Source organism: Erithacus rubecula, assembly GCF_903797595.1.
Source record: "Erithacus rubecula genome assembly, chromosome: 9".
Classification (NCBI taxonomy): domain Eukaryota; kingdom Metazoa; phylum Chordata; class Aves; order Passeriformes; family Muscicapidae; genus Erithacus; species Erithacus rubecula.
The window spans coordinates 7,019,474-7,040,779 of NC_136660.1; the positions used below are offsets into that span (position 1 = coordinate 7,019,474).

Sequence of the window (21,306 nt, forward strand, 5' to 3'; positions counted from 1 at the left end):
CAGTGAGACCCCAGCTCTGGTTCCTGTTTGCCTCCAGCCACTCACCTTTTCCCTGTGCCCGGTCCTCAGAGCAGGAAACTAAATCATGTTCTGGAAACATGCCATCCCTTTCCAGTCTAATCCCAAGCCACACTCCATCCCCTTTGTTTACCACTTTGTGTAATTACCCAAAAACAATTGGAGATTACTTCTCTGTGACATTAATGATTAAAGGTTCATATGGCTAAGACAATTTCGTATCACAAGCCATACGACCAAATTCCCTTGATGGCAAAACTGGACTGCATCTGTGCCCAAACTGATTCCAGTGCTATGAAGGACTGCTGACTTGTTCATTTTTTGTTTTGTTTTGTTTTTTTGAAAGCGTAGTCAGGAAGGTATTTTTGCTTGATCCATTGTAATTCATAAACTTCCTCCTCTCTGTTATTTTACATCAGCAGCAGAGAAATGGTTTCTTATTTCCCATTTTGTTTTATGGATTTTCCATAGAGAAGATCCAGCACATGAAAAATTGAGATAGACTCACTTCTGTTATGTAAAAAAAGCCCACTTTTAAACATATTTCAACTTATCTGCTCCATGCAGTTTATATGTAGTGCTTGGTCTGCTCATGAAAAAACAAAAAGAAATAAATCATATCTTTGTAGAGAATGAGATATTCCCATAAAGATCAGATTTCATTTTAAGAGAGAAAGTCTAGCTAAAAATCGCAAAAGAGAAGGAAATAAATTGGCCAAATAGATCCTGTATATTCAGACCTTTTATTTGGGGCTTTTCTTGACCACTCACTTCAATGTAACAGACAGCATTTCTTCCTAACAACCTTCTGTTCAAACTGGGCATAGCTGGGAAATAGTTAGAATCTTCAACAAGCCATGCAAAATATTTTGCTGGCAACATTAACAAGGGAAAATCCCCTAGGGGTGATCTGGTCTGCACAGCCCAGGGAGAGAAGCTGCTTCTGGCCTGTGACTTCAGATGATTTTGGGCTTGGAGAATGTGAAATGCACATGAGACATCAGAGGTGGGGAGTAATGGGCATCAAAGGGAAAAAATTTCCCTGGCTAGCACACATTCCCCTGAGCTGATCCTTATCCCCATGATCAGCTGTGCTCATTCCTCACAGGGAGGATTTTGAGAGAAAGAAAGGGAATACTGCCAGACAGCTGAAGGGAATAACACAGCTAAATCTACACTAATTTTGTTGTAGCTATATAGAGGACAAGACAAGCCTTTTCAGGTTTTATTATTATTGGAAGCAACAGAGGTTGGGAGCTTGGGGAGCACAAGGATTTGGTGCAAACTTCAAGTACAGGAATGTAATGATGGGAGTTGGGGTGGGGCAAGGCTGTTGTTTTTTGGTTTGACTTTATTTCAGCAAATATAATTGTGTACACACCAGAGAAGAGAAATTATAAGTGCATTCATATTCAAGGGAGACAGCACAGCAGGCTCAGATGCTGTGAAAAATCTAAGACCAGTCAAAGCAGCACCTAGCAAAGCACAGGGTGCTGGGAGCCACATCATTTTCCAGGCTGGAAAGTGTCTTGAGAAAAGGGAGTTTCTATTCCATTTGGCTTTTAGAGACTTACAGATTATCTATAACTCCCATCATTCTCAATACTCACCATCTATCTCACAAGCAGGAGGTGAAACCTTTGGGAAGAGATGTCCCCCTGTGACTGGTCTGACAACATGGATCACACCAGGTGGTTTGTACATTTCCAGTACAAGGCAGCTCTGATGAGTTCCTTCCCATGTTTTCTTGTTTTAGTGCTAACTGGCAAATGAGGTTTTGTATGATGCTTTTCTAGAAAGTGCTGTCAAAGGGCCATCACCTCACATCTCTGAAACCACCAGGATTCTCTTTGCTTACCCCTAAAGAAGGAGGCTCTTTCCTCCTTCCCCTCAGCCAATGAATAATTTTTTCTCAAACATGAATTTGGATTCAGATGACCCAAACCACTTTCTCCACGGAACATAAACAACTTAGAGAGCAGCCTGAAAACTTTCCCATACTGAGGTTGTCACCTTCTTCCCTCCCTGTCGGAGGATTGCTCTGAAACCAGGACAGTAATTCAGTTTTCTGGCTCTCTCCATTTTCGCTCCTTCATTTACTGTTAACAAAACACAACTGTGTGCCAAATACAGCACAATGTCTGTGGAGAGGAAATGCATCTGGGACAGACAGAACCAGGAGCTGCAGCTTATTTCCCACAGGCCACATCAGAGAGCAACACTCCCCCTTGGCCACCAAGCTTGGCCAAACCACGGCTACAGGCACAGGGGAGAGCATCCCAGTGGCTGGGTTCGGGAGGTGATGCCATGAAAACTTTGTGTGACCTCCAGACACTGACACCAGCTGCGCAGGCAGGGAAGAAAAGACTGTACAACTTGCTGGATGAAGCCCTGCCTATGTGGCTAACACCATGGGTTAGCCACTACAGACTGATGGTGCTTGTGTCTGGCAGCAGCATCCAGCCCCAGACCAGGCACTTGACCATCCTGGTTGCCATGTTTGCTTTTCAGCTTGTCCTCAAAGAAGCTTATCATTCAGTCAGTGCTAGGGGGTGCAGAGACAACTTTCTCTCGAGAACTGAAATGTCAAGAAGACACGAGAAAGCCTTTCGCAACAGGAAGGAGGTTGTTACAGCAGTAATTTACTGTGGTAGGTTTTGCAGCATGATTGCAACATATCATTACACCAGTTTTATCCTTTTCCATTTGGCAGACGTCAATTCCTCCCCCTGTTCCTTGCAGACTACAAGCCAACATGGCTGCATTTCAAATGGTTTCAGACTCTGCCAATAAAAATATATTAAAAAACCCCAACAACTGAAAATTCTCACAATTGCATTAGCTTACTCAAAACTAATACATACATATTACACACAAGTAAAAAATATACCCAGGTCAGCCAGCTTGAAAGTGTGGCGCCATGAAATGGTGGGGTTGGTCTCTTGAGTAGATAAAACAAACAAAAGATAGGTTGAGTAGGAGCCCAATATGAGATGGGCTGTGCAGGTTTCCAGGCAGATAAACTCATGCTTAGCCTGTTGCCTCAATTCTTCAAGTACTTTCCAAGCACAAAGAGAAACCACACGCCCTCTTTGTGAGACTTCTGTGTACTACAGACCATGGAGTCAGAAATCACAGGCCACAGTAACAGCAGAGAATCAAGTTTCTATTAGTACAGGGGGAAGGAGCATTCAGGAAATAAAATACTTACTGTGATGTTTACCCCCATTCCCCAGGATCATCTCTGCTCATCCTGCAGACCAGCAGTCCAATGGTAGAAAGAAAGGTGTTCATTATGAGCCTTTCTCAGAGAAGCTAAAATTAGTATCTTGGTTGCTGAAATGCATCCCTCTCCAGGCTTGGCAAAAGAGGGATCTTCCCAAAAGGGTTAGAGATCCATCGCCTACAAGAGCCTCTGTTGTTTATACAATCAATGTATGGGGAAAGGCACTTTCTTTCCTTTCTCTGCTTCCTGGATACAGCAATTTTTGGTCATATCCGAGCTGGAGGAAAGTGCATGAAAGTGTAAAAGTTCTCCTATTCGATCCCATTTAAAATCTTCAGACTTGATTCCTATCTGAGAGCAAGGCATTACATTACATTAATCTTCCCATCTAAGTGATGGAGAAAGAGAGAGTTGATATCAGCTCAGATTAGCTCTCACTTAATGGAAGATACTCCTGAGATATTTTCAGAGGATGGAAAAAATAGGTCAATATATTAGTTTCTTAATTGAAAGAAAAATTGCTGCAAGGTACAGAGCTTATCCTTCTTGGGAACTGTCTGTAATTCAACTGAACCAATGTATTTCTCACTCAGGGAAGGAACTCCATTTTAAAAAATAATAAATAAAATATTTGTGACAGTTGCAACCATTCCACAGCTTAGTTCTAAGGAATTAGCAATTAATGTACAGTGATAAGGCTGCATTTGTATTCTAGGTGTCAAACTTCGCCAGAGCTCCAGTGCAGTCAAGAAACAGTAATTTTTAAAATGTATTATTTATAAGTGGATTCATAGTTGTAACAGACTTTGAGGGGATGATGGGGGGAAGAAGAGGAGAAGAATAGAGAAGCAGCCATGAATCTTTCTTCCACTTAAATTCTTGTTTATGATTTCAGTGGTGCAGCATACATAATAATGAGGAATGAAAGAATTTATATTTTCTCATTTAACAATGTCAAGCTTTGAAAAATATTTTCATAAAAAATGAACTTCAATATCTTGTCAGAACAATAAGCCAATTCTCTTAAAGGCCAGCTATTACACTTCCAGAGGAAAAAAAAATAATCTTCTTAGTCCTAAGTGACTAGTTCAAATAAAACAATAAATTACTTATTTCTTTCCATCCTTCTACATATATTATCAGGAAAAATTAATGAAAAGCAGCTCCAATGAAAAACCCTCTGAGGGTTAAAACCTTTTTAAAATACAGATCAGTTCAGCACAGAATAGCAAATACATCTTTGTGGTCAAGAGAGTGAACAAATTTGTAGGAAACAAATCAGCAGAATGAGTAACTGATCAGCAAGAAGAACTTGCATGTTGTGTAACATTTTTATATGGGCCCTTCTATATGCAGATAGACCCTTTGTTCAATCATGAAAAGCTGTTTTGAAGTTCATTTTGGTGATTAAATTTCATAAAGCAAACAATCTGCTCCCTCTGTACTGCAGTGGGCTTTCAAAGATGGAGATTTGCCATGGTTTGATTATTTTCTTATACAATTCTCAATTTGTTGGATGTTATTGCAGAAGAGTTTCTTGCTTCTGCTCTGTTCAGGAATCCAAACAATTTAAATATTCATGTCCATATTACAACACTGCAAAAACTAATTTTTTTAAAAATAAATAAAAGGTTTAAGTCAAAAGGGAGATGTCAAGAGGTTTTAATACCACTGATTATTTAAGAAAACTTCATTTTAGACCCTGTGCAGTCAATCAGTGAATGAAAGTTCTTAAAGAACTAATCCTTCAAAAATTAAACTTTTATGAAATTCATTTATTGCTTTTATTAAATAACTCTTTCAGGTGTAATTCTCAAACTGAAGGCAAGCTTATTAATGTCAAGACAAAACTGAGCAAACAGAAGCAGCTGTGAATATGTACTGTAGATAACCTGTGTGTGTATAAAACAAAGTGATATATTCCTTTGAGAAAATCTACAAATACCACCAAGTTTGCAAACTAAAGATCACCTCAATTGTATAAAACTTTTACCAGTGCTGGATCTCCATTGAATTAAATTGTATAAATCCCTGACATAGAAAAAGTGAAAGTTTCTAAACTAAGAAAATTATATACAAGCAGATTAAAATAAAATACCAACAGAAAGCTTTTGAGAAAATTCAGAGCAAAACTTTTACATTAGAACTAGGCTGAAGCCAAACCAACACAATTCCAATTTTAAAATAGGAACGTACACACTTCCAAATGCTAGAGGGTTAAGTTGGGGGTTGGAAGATGTACTTCATTTACTTTACACAATAGCATTAATAAGATAATTTATTTGAAACAAAGGCATTTCACAAGGAAAAAACTAACTGGTAGATCTCAGGGAAGAAAAATGTCATTGGATATCTTCATTAGTATCACTGGGCAGATATTTTCAAACAAGTTTTCATAATGACCAACTTCTTCCTAAAAAGGCAATAGTTAATTTGGACCTCATCCCTGGCTTAGCATGGCTGGAGCTGTTTCCTACTGCTATTGAACTTAAAAGTCAGTTTTTATCAATACAAAGTCCTTGACCTTTTCTTATACAGCTGCTAAGAATTTTAAGAATCATAGTCCTAGCAGTTTGAATAATCCTGAGTAACATCTGCTTGAACTGTCCCAAGTGACTTGACACCTTTATCAAATGCTGTCCCTTACTAGTCACCTGTTTTCCCACACAGCTGAGTTCATTAAACAGTGGGTTGCTCTGCATTCTCAATGGAGATCATATTCCCTTGTGAAGACTGACCATTTGTTCCTCCCCTTTTCCAATTTTTGTTTATAAACCCATTTAAAAATCAACCAAATGAAAAAAAATCCATACAAAATCATCTATCCTACAAAAGCTTATTACCTACACAAACATGTGTTGAAGTCCTTACAGGAACTTCACACATCCAAAGACAACATATGAAGTAGGTGGTTTTTTTCTTGACACCATCCTAAAAACACTTAGGAAGTTTACCCTCTCATGATGTGAGCTGCCGTGCCTGTATGATTTGTGTCTTTTTACTACAGCATTCAACTTCTACTGAGCTTTTGATGTAACTTGTATTTCTATATTCTGACTTAAACTGGGCATTTCTTTTCATGCCCTTGTTTGTTTACATGTACAGTATTTGCTTCTTGTCTGGCTTTATATGCTGTGATTGACAGAGGCTATTTACTTGTAATAGAATTTGTGATTCCCTCACAAATTTTTTATATTCTATCATTTTAAATCCTGGGAATGCTGGATTTTCATTATTTCAACTTCTTGTGGTGTGTCACTTAGAATTTCTGAAGTCTTCAATGTGCAATGGGTGTTCCAGTTTGAAAAAGAAGCACATCTAAGCCTTGGAGAAGTATAATGCCACCAGAATAACTATAGCCAGCCAGGCTTGGCTGAGGTGAAGCCCATCTTGCTGGCAAACAGTTATTCCAAATGCTGTCCCACTTCCTAGGAGGCCTAAACCCTGCATTCTAGTGCTACCTCTTCAACTCTGCATCCCCTTTGACTGCCTAGCCTTGGCTCTGCAGTTGGTCACACCCTGAGTGCCTCTGTGACAGCACCCCAGCACGAGGGTGCAGCTCTCAACACGACCCTCACTACCAGCCTTTCTCTCTCCCCTCCATCTCAGCAGCACAACTGTCACAGACAGAAATGGAAACACAATCAAATACTTGGATGTCTTCATAGCAGAGTTTAAAATTAAAAAGAGAAGGTGAGGCCTTCCTGATCTAGAAAACTGATGGCATAGAAACACAGCATAGAGGGAAATGGGCACAAAATGTTTTTCAGTGATAAATAATTATTTTTAAGGAGTCAAAGGGCCGCACTTCCCTGCTCAGTAGGATCCTTGACAGAGGGCTGTCTGTAAGGGAGGAGAAAAACTGGTTCTTGGGAAATTCAGAATTACAATTTCCAAAGTCTCCCATGAAAAGTGGTTTTTCAACAGATGATGTGGCAACTTCAGATCTGAGCATGAAATGCTAATAGAAAACAAGGTCAAGGTGACTCACGTCTTTACAATAAAACAGCATATGTTCATTAAATATTAAATGAAAATATTGGCAAACAAGCTTTATTCTAGTTTTTTAAAAAACTGGAAAAGTTATGGACTGAAGAAATGAATTGGAGATAATTTAATGTTTATGGATTTCAGTAAGAAATCTGATACACTGCTGTTTGAGATCCTGAGGGAAACCATTAATTAAGTTGGCTTGCTCTGAAATGCAGTTAAATTGATACAAAGCAGACCACAGAGCTGCAGGGGAAAAAAATATAATCATACTAGATCATACTACATCTACTAGAGCTTTGACAGAACAAGCACAGGTCCTTGGGACTCTGCATAAGGAAACTGAAAAGCCAAGATGGGAGATGCTTCCATTTTCAAGTAGACATGGTGCAGCTCCCAAGGAGCAGGAGCTGCTGAAAATGAGAGAAAGACCTCAAGATGACAGAGCTAATGAAGCAAAGTTTTGGACACTGCCTGCACTATGGTGTCTAGGAAACAGGGGAATTTAACTGGAACTCTGTCAGTCTTCAAAAACAGTGACAGCAAAGACGATCTGGCTCTCTGGCTGTGACACCAGAGAGTAAATTACTCTGCAGTGCACAGGGGATGCTATAGCCAAGTAGCTCAGAAAGTGGGCAGCTAAAGCTGCCTTATTTTAATAATTTCTGTGTCCATGGTTACCAGCTAATGTTGCTGATATTTTCTATTTCACGTGTGCAAGACCCAACACCATTCCTAGCATATGCGTACATATCTCTGACAAACAGATCTGAGTCTGAGCCCACACAGCTGTCATTGGCCTCGCAGTCAGTTCTCAGGCTGCCAATACTCAGCTGTCTGTCAAAAACACTCAGCAGCCAAAAGACAAATAATTGGAGAACAAATGGGTGAACTCAGCTTTTAGTACCAGCCCCAAACATCTGGAGACTGGTTTATTAGTGAACTACAGTCGAGTGTGTGCCTGAGCTCTGTACAGGTTGGGAAGTCCATGAAAACAGGTTTTCCTATCAAAGCTGCAGAATGCTTGCTTTGCAGTCACAGCAGAAGGAGAAAGCGGCAAATATATTTTCATAATTTTGGAATTTTATTCTATAGCTAGAAGAAAATGGGGAAATACAGAAACAAAAAAAATGAGAAATGAAGAATATGTTTGCATCTCTCAACTTTAAACTGCATTTTCTATGGATATGAGAAAGGCTTATACTGGCCTAAGCTCTATTTGAGCTTTAGGGCTTCACCATACTTTTTAAACAAAGATTTCTCCTGGGTGAAGAAGTTATACAATTCTGCTCTTGATGATGGATTTTGTGTTCCCAGCCTATGCTCCAAAGCCTTTGACATTAATTCACAGCATATTGGCAGCACGGTAGGAGCTGCAGTCCTTATTGGGTTGCCTATTGGACTTTCTACCCTTGTCTAGATGAATACTTTGCTGTAAACAACCAGTTTGGATCACTGCAATCCTCTGCCTCCCACACCAGTGCTGTGCCCTCCTCACAGAGTCCAAAGCCACTGAGGACTTTGGGCCAGTTTCCATATCTCAGGGAAAGAGCCGGTGTGTAAAGGGCAGCATGTCAGCTGACTGGGCTGCAAAACCTCACAGATTCCCACAGCTGTGTGAGGAGACAACCACAAAAGCCAAGTTCATCCTCCTGGGAGGGTTTTCCCTAACAGCCTCATCGGCAAGGAGGAGGAATGCAAAGCAACAGCCTCCCTGTCTCCCTCCACACCAGGGCCATGGCAGTCACCAATGCTGTGGCAATTGACTCCCTCTACTGAGAATTGTACCTTGGCAATCTCGGCTTTGATGACAGGATTAATTTCATTTGTCTCTCTGAATGTTTAAATCCTGTATGGAAACTTTTAAACCTTGGCATTTGTGAGCCATTCCAGAACGAGGGGTGGAACTTCCTTTGTTGCTGAGTGGCTGATTATAAGAAGGGAGTGTGACAAACAGGGGCTGGGCAAACAGGGGCTGGGGGTGGACACCACAGATTGCACAGGCAGGGTTGTGAGTTTTCTTGCTAGTACGGTGTCCTCTGTTGTTTTTTGGTGTTTTTTGCTGGCTACTTGCATTTGAGGTTTCTGCTAGTAATGGTTTCTACACGGTCGAAAACTGTGGTTGGTGTAAGTGTATGTGACCAAGTGGAGCCCTCCAAAAAGGATGCATCTGTACAGACCCATTCCTGCCCAGAGTGTTTGAGCTTATTGGTGGCATCAGGGGGTGTAGTGGAGGAGGCCTGCCTGTGGTGTGAACAGGTGAATGACCTCCTTTTGCTGGTGGCTGAGCTTAGGGAGGAAGTTGAAAGATTAAGAAGTATCAGGAAAAGTGAAAGGGAAATAGACTGCTGATATTCCAGGCTGGCAGTGATGAGACTGAAAAGAGGAGTGTCAGAGCGATTAAAAGGGAGTTTAGGGCACTGGGTCAAGTAGTTGATAGGACAGGTGCACAGGTAGTGTACTGCTCAGTCCCTTTGGTGGCAGAGAGAAATGATGAAAGAAATAGGAGAACTCACATCATTAACAAGTGGCACAAGGGTTGGTGTCATCAGCAAAATTTTGGATTCTATGATCATGGGGCAACTTTTATGGCACCTGCTCTGCTGGAACCGGATGGGATACATCTCTCTGCTAAGGGCAGAAGGTTTTTACTCATAAACTGGCAGACCTTGTTGAGAGGGCTTTAAACTAGGTCTGAAGGGGGAAGGGGATGCATCTGGCCTGTCTGGAAGCAGGCCCAAGGGCGGTAAGACTGTGTTAGGGGACAAATCAGTGGCCCAGCTGAGGTGCCTGTATACCAATGCATGCAGCATGGGTAACAAACAGGAAGAGCTGGAGGCCACGGTGCAACAGCAGAGCTATGATGGAGTCACCATCACAGAAACATGGTGGGATGACTCGCATAGTTGGAGCACTGCACTGGATGGCTACAAACTCTTCAGAAGAGACAGAAAATGGAGAAGAGGTGGAGGGGTGGCCCTTTATTTTAGGGAGGTTTTGGATGTCATAGGTATTGAAACTAATGATGATGAATTGAGTCCCTATGGGTAAGAATTAAGGGCAAGGCCAACAAGGCTGACATCATACTGGGAGTCTGCTATGGTCCACTCAACCAGGATGAAGAGGTGGACAACTTATTCTTTAAGCAACTGAACAATGTTTCAGGATCATCAGCCCTTGTTCTTGTAGGCGACTTCAACCTACCAGACATCTGCTGGGAACTTAATGTAGCAGAAAAATGGCAGTCTAGAAAGTTTTTGGAGTGTGTGGAAGGTAGCATTTTATCACAACTAGTGGGAGAGCCCACCAGGGTAGGGACTGTGTCAGACCTGTTCACAAATAGAGATGGACTGGTGGGTGATGTGGAGGTTGGAGGACACTTGGGGCATAGTGACCATGAAATTATAGAATTCTCAATAATTGGTGAAATAAGGAGGAATATCAGTAAGATCTCTATGTTGGACTTCCAGAGAGCAGACTTTGGCTTATTTAAGACACTTATTCAAAGAGTTCCTTGGGAAACAGCCCTTGGAAACAAAGGAGTCCAGGAGAAATGGATGTGCTTCAAAGCAGAGTTTCTGAGGGCACAGGAACAGACTGTCCCTGTGTGCTGAAAGACGTGTCGACGAGGCAAGCATCCAGTCTGGATGAGCAAGGAGGTTTTGAATGAACTTAAAAATAAAAAAAAAAGATGTATCATCTTTTTAAAGGAGGGACTGATTTCTCAGGAAATATTTAAGGGAGCTGCAAGGGCATGTAGAAAAAAAAAATTAGGGAGGCCAAAGCTCAGTTTGAACTTAACTTGGCAACTTCTGTTAAAAATAATAAAAAGAGTTTTTACAAATATATTAATGGTAAAAGGAAGGGTATAACCAACCTCTGTTCCTCATTGGATGAGGCGGGCAACCTTGTAACTAAAGACGAGGAAAAGGCGGAAATGCTTAACGCCTTCTTCACCTCAGTCTTTAGTGGTAAGACAGCTTGTCCTCAAGACCACTGTCCTCAGGGGTTGGTAAGTGGTGCCAGGGAGCAGAATGGTCCTCTTGTTATCCAAGAAGAGGCAGTCAGAGAGCTGCTGGGACGCTTGGATATTTATAAATCAATGGGACACATGGGATCCATCCCAGGGTGATGAGGGAGCTGGCAGAGGAGCTTGTGAAGCCGCTCTCTATCATTTATCATGAGTTGTGGCTCACTGGTGAGGTTCCAGATGATTGGAAACTGGCCAATGTGACACCCATTTGCAAATAAGGTAGGAAGGAGGATCCTGGTAACTACAGACCAGTTAGCCTGACCTCAGCCAGGTAAGATATTGCAACAGTCCATAATGAGTGCTATCACACAGCACTTACAGGATGGCCAGGGTATCAGACCCAGTCAGCATGGGCTTACGAAGGGTAGGTCATATCTGACCAACCTGGTGTTCATCTATGACCAGGTGTCATGCCTGGTGGATGCAGGAAAGGCTGTGGATGTTGTCTATTTAGACTTCAGCAAGGCCTTTGATACTGTCTCTCACAGCATACTCCTGGAGAAGCTGGCAGCTCGTGGCTTGGACAAGACCACTCTTTGATGGGTTAGGAACTGGCTGGATGGCCCAGAGAGTGCTGGTGAACAGTGCTACATCCAGCTGGGGACAGGCACCAGTGGTGTCCCTCAGGGCTTTGTGCTGGGGCTAGTTCTGTTTAATATTTTTATAGACTGTATGGATGAGGGCATCGAGTCCTTCATTAGCAAATTTGCAGATGACACTAAGATGATCTATTAGAAGGAAGAAGGGCTCTGCAGAGAGACTTAGATCAGTTAGATAGATGGGAAGAGTCCAACAGCATGAAATTTAATAAGTCTAAGTGCCGAGTTCTACATTTTGGCCATAAAAATCCCCTACAACGTTACAAGCTAGGGACAGTGTGGCTGGATAGTGTACAGGTAGAAAGGGACCTGGGGCTGCTGGTTGACAGCCAGCTGAATGTGAGCCAGCGGTGTGCCTTGGTGGCTAAGAAGGCCAATGGCATCCTGGCCTGCATTAGAAATTGTGTGGCCAGCAGAACCAGGGAGGTCATTCTTCCCCTGCACTCAGCACTGGTGCGACCACGTCTTGAGTACTGTGTCCAGTTCTGGAGCCCTCAGTTTAGGAAGGATGTTGAGATGCTTGAAGGTGTCCAGAGGAGGACAACAAGGCTGGTGAAGGGCTTGGAACAGAAGCTTTATGGGGAACGTTTGAAGGAGCTGGGGTTGTTTAGCCTGGAGAAGAGGAGGCTTAGAGGTGACCTTACTGCTCTCTACGCCTTCCTGAAGGGAGGCTGTAGACAGGTGGGGGTCAGTCTCTTCCACCGGACAGCAACTGACGGAACCAGAGGACACAGCCTCAAGCTATGTCAGGGAAGGTATAGGCTGGATGTTAGGAAAAAAGAATAATAAGGTACTGGAACACTCTTCCCAGAGAGGTGGGATGGATGTGTTTAAGAAAAGGCTGGACATGGCACTTGGTGCTATAGTCTAGACTCTGAGTTGAGGTGTTAGGACATAGGTTGGATTTGATGATCTTAGAGGTCTCTTCCACCCTCATTATTCTGTGATTCTGTGAAAGTGTTCTAAACTTTTATTAACAATGTACTTCTAATGGGTTTTTATAAGAACTGAGTAACAATTGTTATTGACATCTGTAAATAGCTTATTCCTTATCCCTGGGATATAATTAATTCCCAGTGCATGCAGGAATGTGGTACCAGGTCCAACATATGGGGAAAACTGGATAACAACCAGATCAGAAACAATTTTTTATGCATGAAAATATTTGTACAGTATTCAAACAGGTTTTCTGCGTGTTATTTTCTTTTTCATTTTTGCAGGACCCATACAATTTCAATTTTTCAGAGTATTTCAAGGGAAGCAAAATGCACTAAAGAGACCAGCACCAAAATCCTGATGAAACACAGTGTTTTGCACTCTCAGCTCTGTTATGAATGACAACAAATGTCCTGGCTGATAGCATGGGAATTTGTTCCATCCTTGACATATTTTCTGAAGAGCAGCAAGTATGCCTCAAAGATGAACATGTTTTCATTGTTAACAGTAAATGTTTTCAGAAGCTGTGAAACTAACACATTACCACAGTGCACAATTCACAGAAACCTCAAGGCTTCAGATTTGTTCTGAGACTTCACAAACACCACCACACTTGCTCTCAGCAATGGGTCTGCACTCGGTCCTGGACCACAGCTCATGTCCAGTGGCACAGTTACTGTGCTACCACATCCATTGCAGAGGCTCCAAAGCATATTTTCTTTATAAGCTGGTAAATTCCTGTCTCCTCAGGAGCTACTGCTGCTGCTCAGGGCTAAGGTGGAAAGCTCAGCAAATGCACCTGCAGCAAGTGCAGCTCCACAAAAATCACCACTGAGGTATGTGCAACTGGATTTAAGTTCCTCACACCCTTATTCTATAGATGAAAAAACACTTGTCAGAACTTTCTGCACCTTTACAGGCCCCCAAATCTTTAAAATGGTTGTGCAAGAAACAAGAAGTCACAATTAACCAAGATGCTGCTTATCTAAGGGACTCAGATTGAAAGGCAAACACAAGTATCTTGATGATATTGCTTCTCAGGAAAAAATCTACCTAGTAAGGGTCAATGCCCAGCTGATGAAATGACACTTGATACAGATTTTCAGCAGAGAAAACGTTCTATGTGCCCAAATTCCCAAGTTTTGTTTCACTTAAGTTTCAAAACGATGTATGTTTGCATGCATGCCTGTTTGAAAAGTCTCCATAAAAAAAGCTAAAAAACCCAATCCACCACTCACAGTTCTGCAATGTCTGTTAGTTCAAAATAATTTTGTAAATAGCAGTAATATAGTCAATTGCTGAAATTTCATGTCAACGGTTTTGCCAAATCATCATTTTTCAAACATATACTAGCCAAACAGTTTTGGGAATGAATACTAAGAAGCTCAAAGTGAGATGAAGGGAAGGAAAAAACCTCAAGCCTAAATTCTTGGATTTATTGAGGGTGGTTTATTTTAATTTTTTGGATTTGTTTGGATGGAGTTTTTTAAATATAAAACCTTCATTAGCTTATTAAATGCACTGATTAAATTTAATATAAAACATAAAATATGAAATATAAAATAAAGATTAAATAACTTATTAAATGCACATTAAATTTTATTCTGTTGCCTCTTTATGATAAAGCAATGAAGATGCAGGCTTGGATAAGAAAACCCTCTTGTCACCAACATCTTCTAAAATAGTGAGTTCATTACTATGGAGACAAATCCCACTTCTTCCTGGGAATTAAGTGTCTACATGGCTTGAAAACTGTCTAGCAAATTTTGCACCTAAGTAGAATTCCTCAAAATAGACTTTTAAAAAATTTCCTGCTTCACAACAGCAACAAAAAGAAACCCTAACCCCAAACTATCCTTATATCCACTAGTTGAAGACTTTATCTCATCTATTTTCAGGTAACTTCACCTTGTCAGAAGGCCATCAGGTAGGCAGGGAAAAGAGTGCTATAACTGTCATATGAGACAGATTTAAAATATGAGATGGAGGTCTTTTCATACACATGGATGTTCCCTGGAACGTAGTAATTTGCCTTTTATTATATGGACACCCTGAATTTTAGCAATAAGAATTTAAGAACATATTTAACTTTTGCTCAATGGACATGTATAAATGCTTGAATTGGCCCCAGATTTTAATCGTTCTTTAACCTGTAAATGCTGGTAGGAGATCTGTCACACCACATGATTTAAAGAGCACTGGAGGATTTGCCCCTCCCACAGGTGAACCACAGCCCTGTGGTCCCTGGCAGCCTCTGTGCTTTAACAAAACATCCATATCCTGTAATCAAAACTCTTCCCTGTACTTTCACAACATATCAGCTTGAAAGGCACACTGGAAGGGCATAAGGAAAGGAGGAGAGAAAATTAGCAGGGAAAGTATTTTCCTTTTGATATTAGCTTTCCACCACATCTCATTCTAAGACCAAAACTTTGGAACACAAAAGCTCTTGCCTGCACCTCTGTCACTTGCTCTAAGCCAAATAGTGCAGCAGCAAGGGCCATAACCTGCAGGCTATCAGTGAACCATGACTTACATTTATAGCCCTAGGATGCAACTGGAGTTGAGAACATTACAGAGAGCTCAGAGGACTGGAGATTTTCTCCACTCTGAGTCAGTCAAAATCCCTCATCGATGTTGTGCTCCATGTATGTCAATAGACTGCAATAACAGCACTGAAAAACTGAATTTCATATCCAGATGTAGATCAAATTCTTTGCCAAGCTGTGGTTATCTCCAACACAAATGTGGATAGCAGAAGCCCAAGCACTGTAGCCTGAGCACCAGTCTTAGCTGCAAGGGTTCTGGCCCCACTAGAAATTATTCAGGCAGACAAATATTGAAAGTGCGACTGCAGTTTTAGATGAGATAAAACAATCCAAAGGAGAGCAGACCTTGGCATTCCCAGGATTGTGGGGTCAGGGTCTTTGAAAACAACCTGCTTTGTGATGTGCCATTCACTTTGGCTTTGCATTTATTTAGGTGCCAAACAAATGCAGCCACTACCGAGTATTGAGGCAGAAGCTTATATTTTTTGGAGCAGATTGAGAAATGGTAAAGGTTTTCTCAGATTCTGGAAACACCAAGCTTCTGCAGTTAGAGGTCAAGAGAGTCCAGCTGATAAATTCAAGGGCATGTTTTTATAAGCTCCTCAATGGGTGCTTCCTTTCCCATCTCACATCAGCCCTCTCCCCCCATGCTTTCCCCTCTGGCATGAGTGGGACACAGATGTGCAGCTTTGCAGGGCAGGGGCCCAGCTGTCCACTGGGACAAACACAGCACCTCCACACCCTTTGTGATGCTGACAGAAATCAATACCAAGCAAGCAGCCTTGTGATGGAAAAATATTTTAAAAACAACAACAAAAAAAATCAATAGTCTAACAGATCCTGGTCAGCCCTCATCTGCTGAAAAATAGGGGCATAGAGAAGAGCTCAAGCACAAGGGAGCCACAGTGCAAAATTTACATTTTTGCACTAAGCAAAGCAGCAGGTGGACTCAGAAAGAGGCCCTGCTTTGAGAAAGGCCAACAAATGTTGGCATCAACAAATCTCAGCACCCAACACCAGGAAAGCTGTCACAGACCAGCACTGGTAAGGGGCAGCATGACAGAATATTCTACCAAGGCAGGAGCAGCCCTGCTGAGCTTATAGGAACACTCTCAAGATCCTGTATCTCTCAGCTGACTGCAAAATAATCTGATTTACTGATAGCACTGTAGAGAGGCACCTAAGGCAAACATTAAGACAAAATAAATCCTAATAAAACAAAACATTGGACTTAAAATTTAATTGGCTCCCTAACAAGACCAGATGCATACTGGGACCAGTTTCCTTGGTGAGAAAAAGTTAAATTTTTTCCCACTCATATTTCCCATTTTTTCCTTAGATGTGGAAATAACCATAGACTTCATAGTGGTTTTTCTTCTAGAGGGTAGGATCAAGAGGTCATGTGCTGCTCTTACTCAAAAGCATCCCAATGCTTTTGTCTGCAAAGGCAAGGGGCCTCTAGGGGCTAAAGAGACCCAGATGGGCAATAATTCAAACTCCAGAGGTTCCTCTTGCCTGGCCAGAAAACCAATGCCAGAAACTAGAGTTACTCTCCACAGTTCTCATTGAAAATGGGGTAAAGCTTTGCTCTTGCTGTGGTGAGAGTGCAGTTCTGCTGACAGCAGTGCTCAATGTGATCTTGAGGAGCTGCTGTTTTTTCTCCTGTGTCCAAAGTCCGCTGTTTATTTTGAAACAGTGTCAAAGTCTCTGCTGCTCTCCAGACAACGTTGTTGCCGTGTCAGTACAAAACATCCCCCCCTCCTCTGCCTCTGTCTGGCCACCCCTCCCTGCCTGTGCCTGTGTGTGACGGGTAGGAGAAGAACAATTTCCTTTTGTGAAATTACCCCTCTAAATCCTTACCTCAGTTGTTTCTGGACCAGACTAATGCTGAACTCCTCTTCCAGCTACATGGCTGCTGTTTTCCAAACTATGGCTTCCTTTTCTGGTCTGTGAGCATAACCCCAGAGCACAATGCACTGCCCCAACTGCTCAACGTCAAACCAGCTCTTTGGGCTGGCAGGAACTTCTCCTGTTCTTCCCCAGAGTGCACAGAATGAACCCTTCTGAAGGTGAAGGTCAGTGATTTTATATGCTATGTGAATGTTTTCTCCTTACGTTCCTAAAATCATTCCACATTTAAAAAAACCCCAAAAAACCCAACAACAAAAACAAAACCCTTTCACAAGAGCAATTTCAATCCATTATATATTTCCAGTGCTAAGCTTGTGGGTGCTTTATCAAGACAGAGATCAGAGTCTGAGTTAAGGAAGGCTGGCAGAAGCTGCCAAGCCCTGTAAGAAGCTGTAAATGAGCAAACAAGATTACTGGTACATTTTTCAAATGACATATGGCTGAAAGACAAGACTATTTAAATTACTTAGAAAAAGGTAAAGAAATTGAGATTTCTATCTGAGCAAAGCCAACATGAAAAATCCTCCATAAGAGTTGGAGTGTATCACTTGCAGTCTCTTTTGGACATCATATTACAGGACACACATTCTATTCTTTATCACTTTCCATACAGTTACTTAAATTATAAAAGTCAACCAAAGCTAAAGCTCAAGGGAAAAATTACAACAGCTGTACACATGTATTGGCCAGTGGGATAGAGAAAACTGAGCCTTTCCAGAGCAAAACATGTGAGCTGGACCAGAGTAAGGGGTCCCTGTATTGGCCTATGTTGGACAACAACACATCCCAGAGGCCCATAGCTGCTGATGTGGAATTTACATACATCACTTACACACCATTTCCTAAATCACCCCTGGTGGAAGGAGACACCACTACTTTTACTCAAAATCTAGGCAGCAAAGGGCAAAACACTGCACATGAATCTTATTGGAGTTATTTCTCAGAGGAAATATTTTTTTAGGTATTTCATCATAGCAAAAGAATGACTCCAAAGTTTTTTTAAGGATGGGTTGGCTTTAAGCCAGGTTACCAGGGTCCTGACTGCTGTCAGGTGCAGACAGCCTAAGGTGCCAGATTGGCATGCAGAGCTCCTTTCCACTCTTCTGCACAGCTGACTTGTGTTTGTCCACAGCTCTGCCCTCAAGGGAATGAATCTACCACCAAGGTCAGGCCCTTTTTGGGACCCTTCCCCATGCAGGGATCCTTATCCCTCAAGGATGGACTCTGCCACAGGAGGGCATGTCAGCTCCACACCTGCAGAGATTCAGCCATTGTTAGCAAAACTCTTCAGGACCTCCCATTCACGCAGACAGCATGATAAGAAACATCTGTGCACCTTTAGCTGATGGTGTAACCCCCCCAGCATCCTCGACCCACAACAGCCTCACAAGGCCTCCACATGGCCAGCCTTCCTCTCAGCTGCCCACAGGTACCAAGGGACAACAGGATGCTGCTCTGTTGAGGGTTTGCGGCCCTGGAGCAAACCCAGAGCAGGCAGGGCCAGACTTCAACTGCCCTCACCAGCACGGCACAGCCCATCATCCCCTCAGCAATGGTAACAGGAGAAATTCAACACGGAGAAATGCTAAACCCCAGCCAAAACCAAAAGCCAACAGAGCAGGCAGCCAGCAGGGTCCTGCAAGTATGCAATACGTGGCAGCATGCTGTGTTTAATAAAACACCAAGCACCACAAGAACCGTCTCCAAAACGCTAATTTTCCTGCAGTTGATTAACTGTCCAGCATCCAGACTCAGATCACCTCCGAGACTGAGTGCGTGTGGGAGGGAAACTGGCAGCAAGCGCCGGGAGCGAGTGCCAGTGTGTGATTGTGAAGTGCTCTCACACGACATTTGGGATTATTGCGTTCCTTGGGGACATGCCAAATACTCTCCCTGCCTAAGATTTTTCCTTCTCATTTGGTGGATGCAGATTAGGGTGAGAGGAAGCGGGTGCCTGATTTGCAGTCCGATGCTCCTGCCCCGATTCTTTCAGGCAGGCTGATGGATACAGATGTGCCTCCCACCCCCAAACGCTGGCGTGCAAGGCTCTCAGGAGCCTGGCAGCTGCAAACACCTCTTTTAATAGAAGTGCTGCCTCTTCAGAGCTGCCTTGAACATGGAAAGACCCCTCTCAGGCAACAGCATTGTTATGTTGTTGTCCGTATCACTCTGCAAACAGGAAAGGGATCAAGCTGTCCCTGTCTCTCAGAGCATGTGGCTGCCACACACAAATGTCAGCCCCAGCAACAGGAACGATCTTGTTCCCGTAAGTCAACAAACAATGTTTAGAAAGGTCTGTGCTGTGGGAGGATTTCCTAACATAATACAAGTCATCAGACTTAAAACACATGTCCACTCTGGTGAATTTAATAAAGCAACTAGGCTGTGTAGGAAAAAAGATACGAGAAAACAAGAACTTTCTCTTGATGACTTCATCTCACAGGGGTCAACAGTAAATCAAGAGTGGCATTTGTAGGGAAGGGGAAGTTCTGGAGATTTATTCAAGAACTTTAAAGGAAATTTGTAATATTCAATAACAAAAACAACACTTCTCTTATTTAAAAACAAAAACAAAAAAAACCCACCAAACCCCCATCATTTTGCCAGTATTGTACCAAGAGAGCATCACTCATGCATAGAATATTGCAGCCCGTATCATCAAGGAAGGAGCATGGCCTGAGCCCCTAAAGTCTTTGTTTCAGCTCTTTTTTACTGCAGGGACAACACAGATCCATGTGGATGACAGTGCCTCCCCACCCACCATATTCACCCATGTATTTTACTCAGGCAATATTAGGGGCAACAAATGGGCTTAACATGTTTTAACATAAAAAGAAAAAAGCTCCCCACAAAAGCCCCCCAGACCATAGACCCCAAGACCCTCTAAGCAACAGTTTGAAAAAGCTATCATTAGGGTTGCAGCAGTAGAGCAAATTTGCCCCTGCCTGTAAAACAGGCAGACAGGGATGGACACCTGAAAAAGGGTCATTGGACTGCCTCAGGCAGGAATCCTGACTACATTCACCTCACATGCACTCAGAATAAAAAAAGACATCCAGAAAATCAAATGGCAGATCTTTTTTCCATGTTCTCAACATAACTATCAAAATGAAAGCTGATCCTGTTGTGTGGAAACCTCTGAGTAATTTGCTGGAGCCAAGAGGAAATCCTAGGGGATATTCATGGCTCTTGACAGCACAGTCTTGGACCAGCTAGACCTTGACCTACCCCAGCCATTGCCAGGTATGTCACTGCCTACTTTCACCAAGCAGGGCTTTACAAAATTGTTTTTTTAAATTTTTTTAGAATATACAGCTGTATGTACTAAAAATAAAATTAATTTAAATAAATTATTGCATACTTGTGCAGTACACTGCAGTTTTAAAAGTTTTCTCTCTCCTCTTTGTATTGCTTGGGAGCACACATACATTTCTCATGTATTGTCAGGAAGATCTTCTTTGCAAATTCAGGTATTCTAAAGATGAATGGTCTGTTAATTTTTTTAAAATTAAAACAAGTCCAAAATTATTACATTGTAGAAGCCTGCATTAAAATCCCACATTCACACATGGATGCAAACAATACCTTTCAGTGGTTTAAGATATTAACAAAAACAAAGCCCCCCCCCCCCTTATTAACTCTTGAAATCAGCTTTTATCACAATACTTAATCTACCCTAAGCTTTTGTATAAACAACAGGAGATGGATGAAATCTCCCATCTCCAGTACAACATTTGATGCACTATTCACTCCTGAGAAGAGCAGGAATAAATATATTCAGAAGACCAACAACAACTCACTGTGATTTCTCCCTATGACCAGAGCTACAGATATTTAGAACACAATACAACATTCACAGAAATAAAACATTAGTCATTGGTTCCCTATCCTCAAGTCGTTTACCTGACTTCCCAAAGTTCCAGAAATCGTGTGCTCAAATACAAAAAAAATGAAGCAGCTGTTACTGAAATTTCACAAGCCATATAAAATGCAGAGTTATTCAGTATAGAAATTTCTAAACTAACTTCTCCTTGATTAAAAAGT

At 42.0% G+C, this 21,306-nt stretch overlaps 1 protein-coding gene across 2 annotated transcripts in view; it reads right to left on the reverse strand.

Annotated features, from left to right (window-relative positions):
- Window positions 1–21,306, reverse strand: part of PHYHIPL (phytanoyl-CoA 2-hydroxylase interacting protein like) — a 127,746-nt gene that overhangs the window by 103,912 nt on the left and 2,528 nt on the right. The window contains exon 1 of one of the 2 annotated variants that reach the window (XM_079312567.1): window positions 1,629–2,026. The exons of the other annotated variant lie outside the window; for it this stretch is intronic. Within the exon in view, the coding sequence (XP_079168693.1) occupies window positions 1,629–1,722 (94 nt within the window). The 5' untranslated portion in view covers window positions 1,723–2,026. Of the gene's footprint in view, window positions 1–1,628; window positions 2,027–21,306 lie in introns of those variants that run through there. 2 annotated transcript variants of the gene reach the window in all.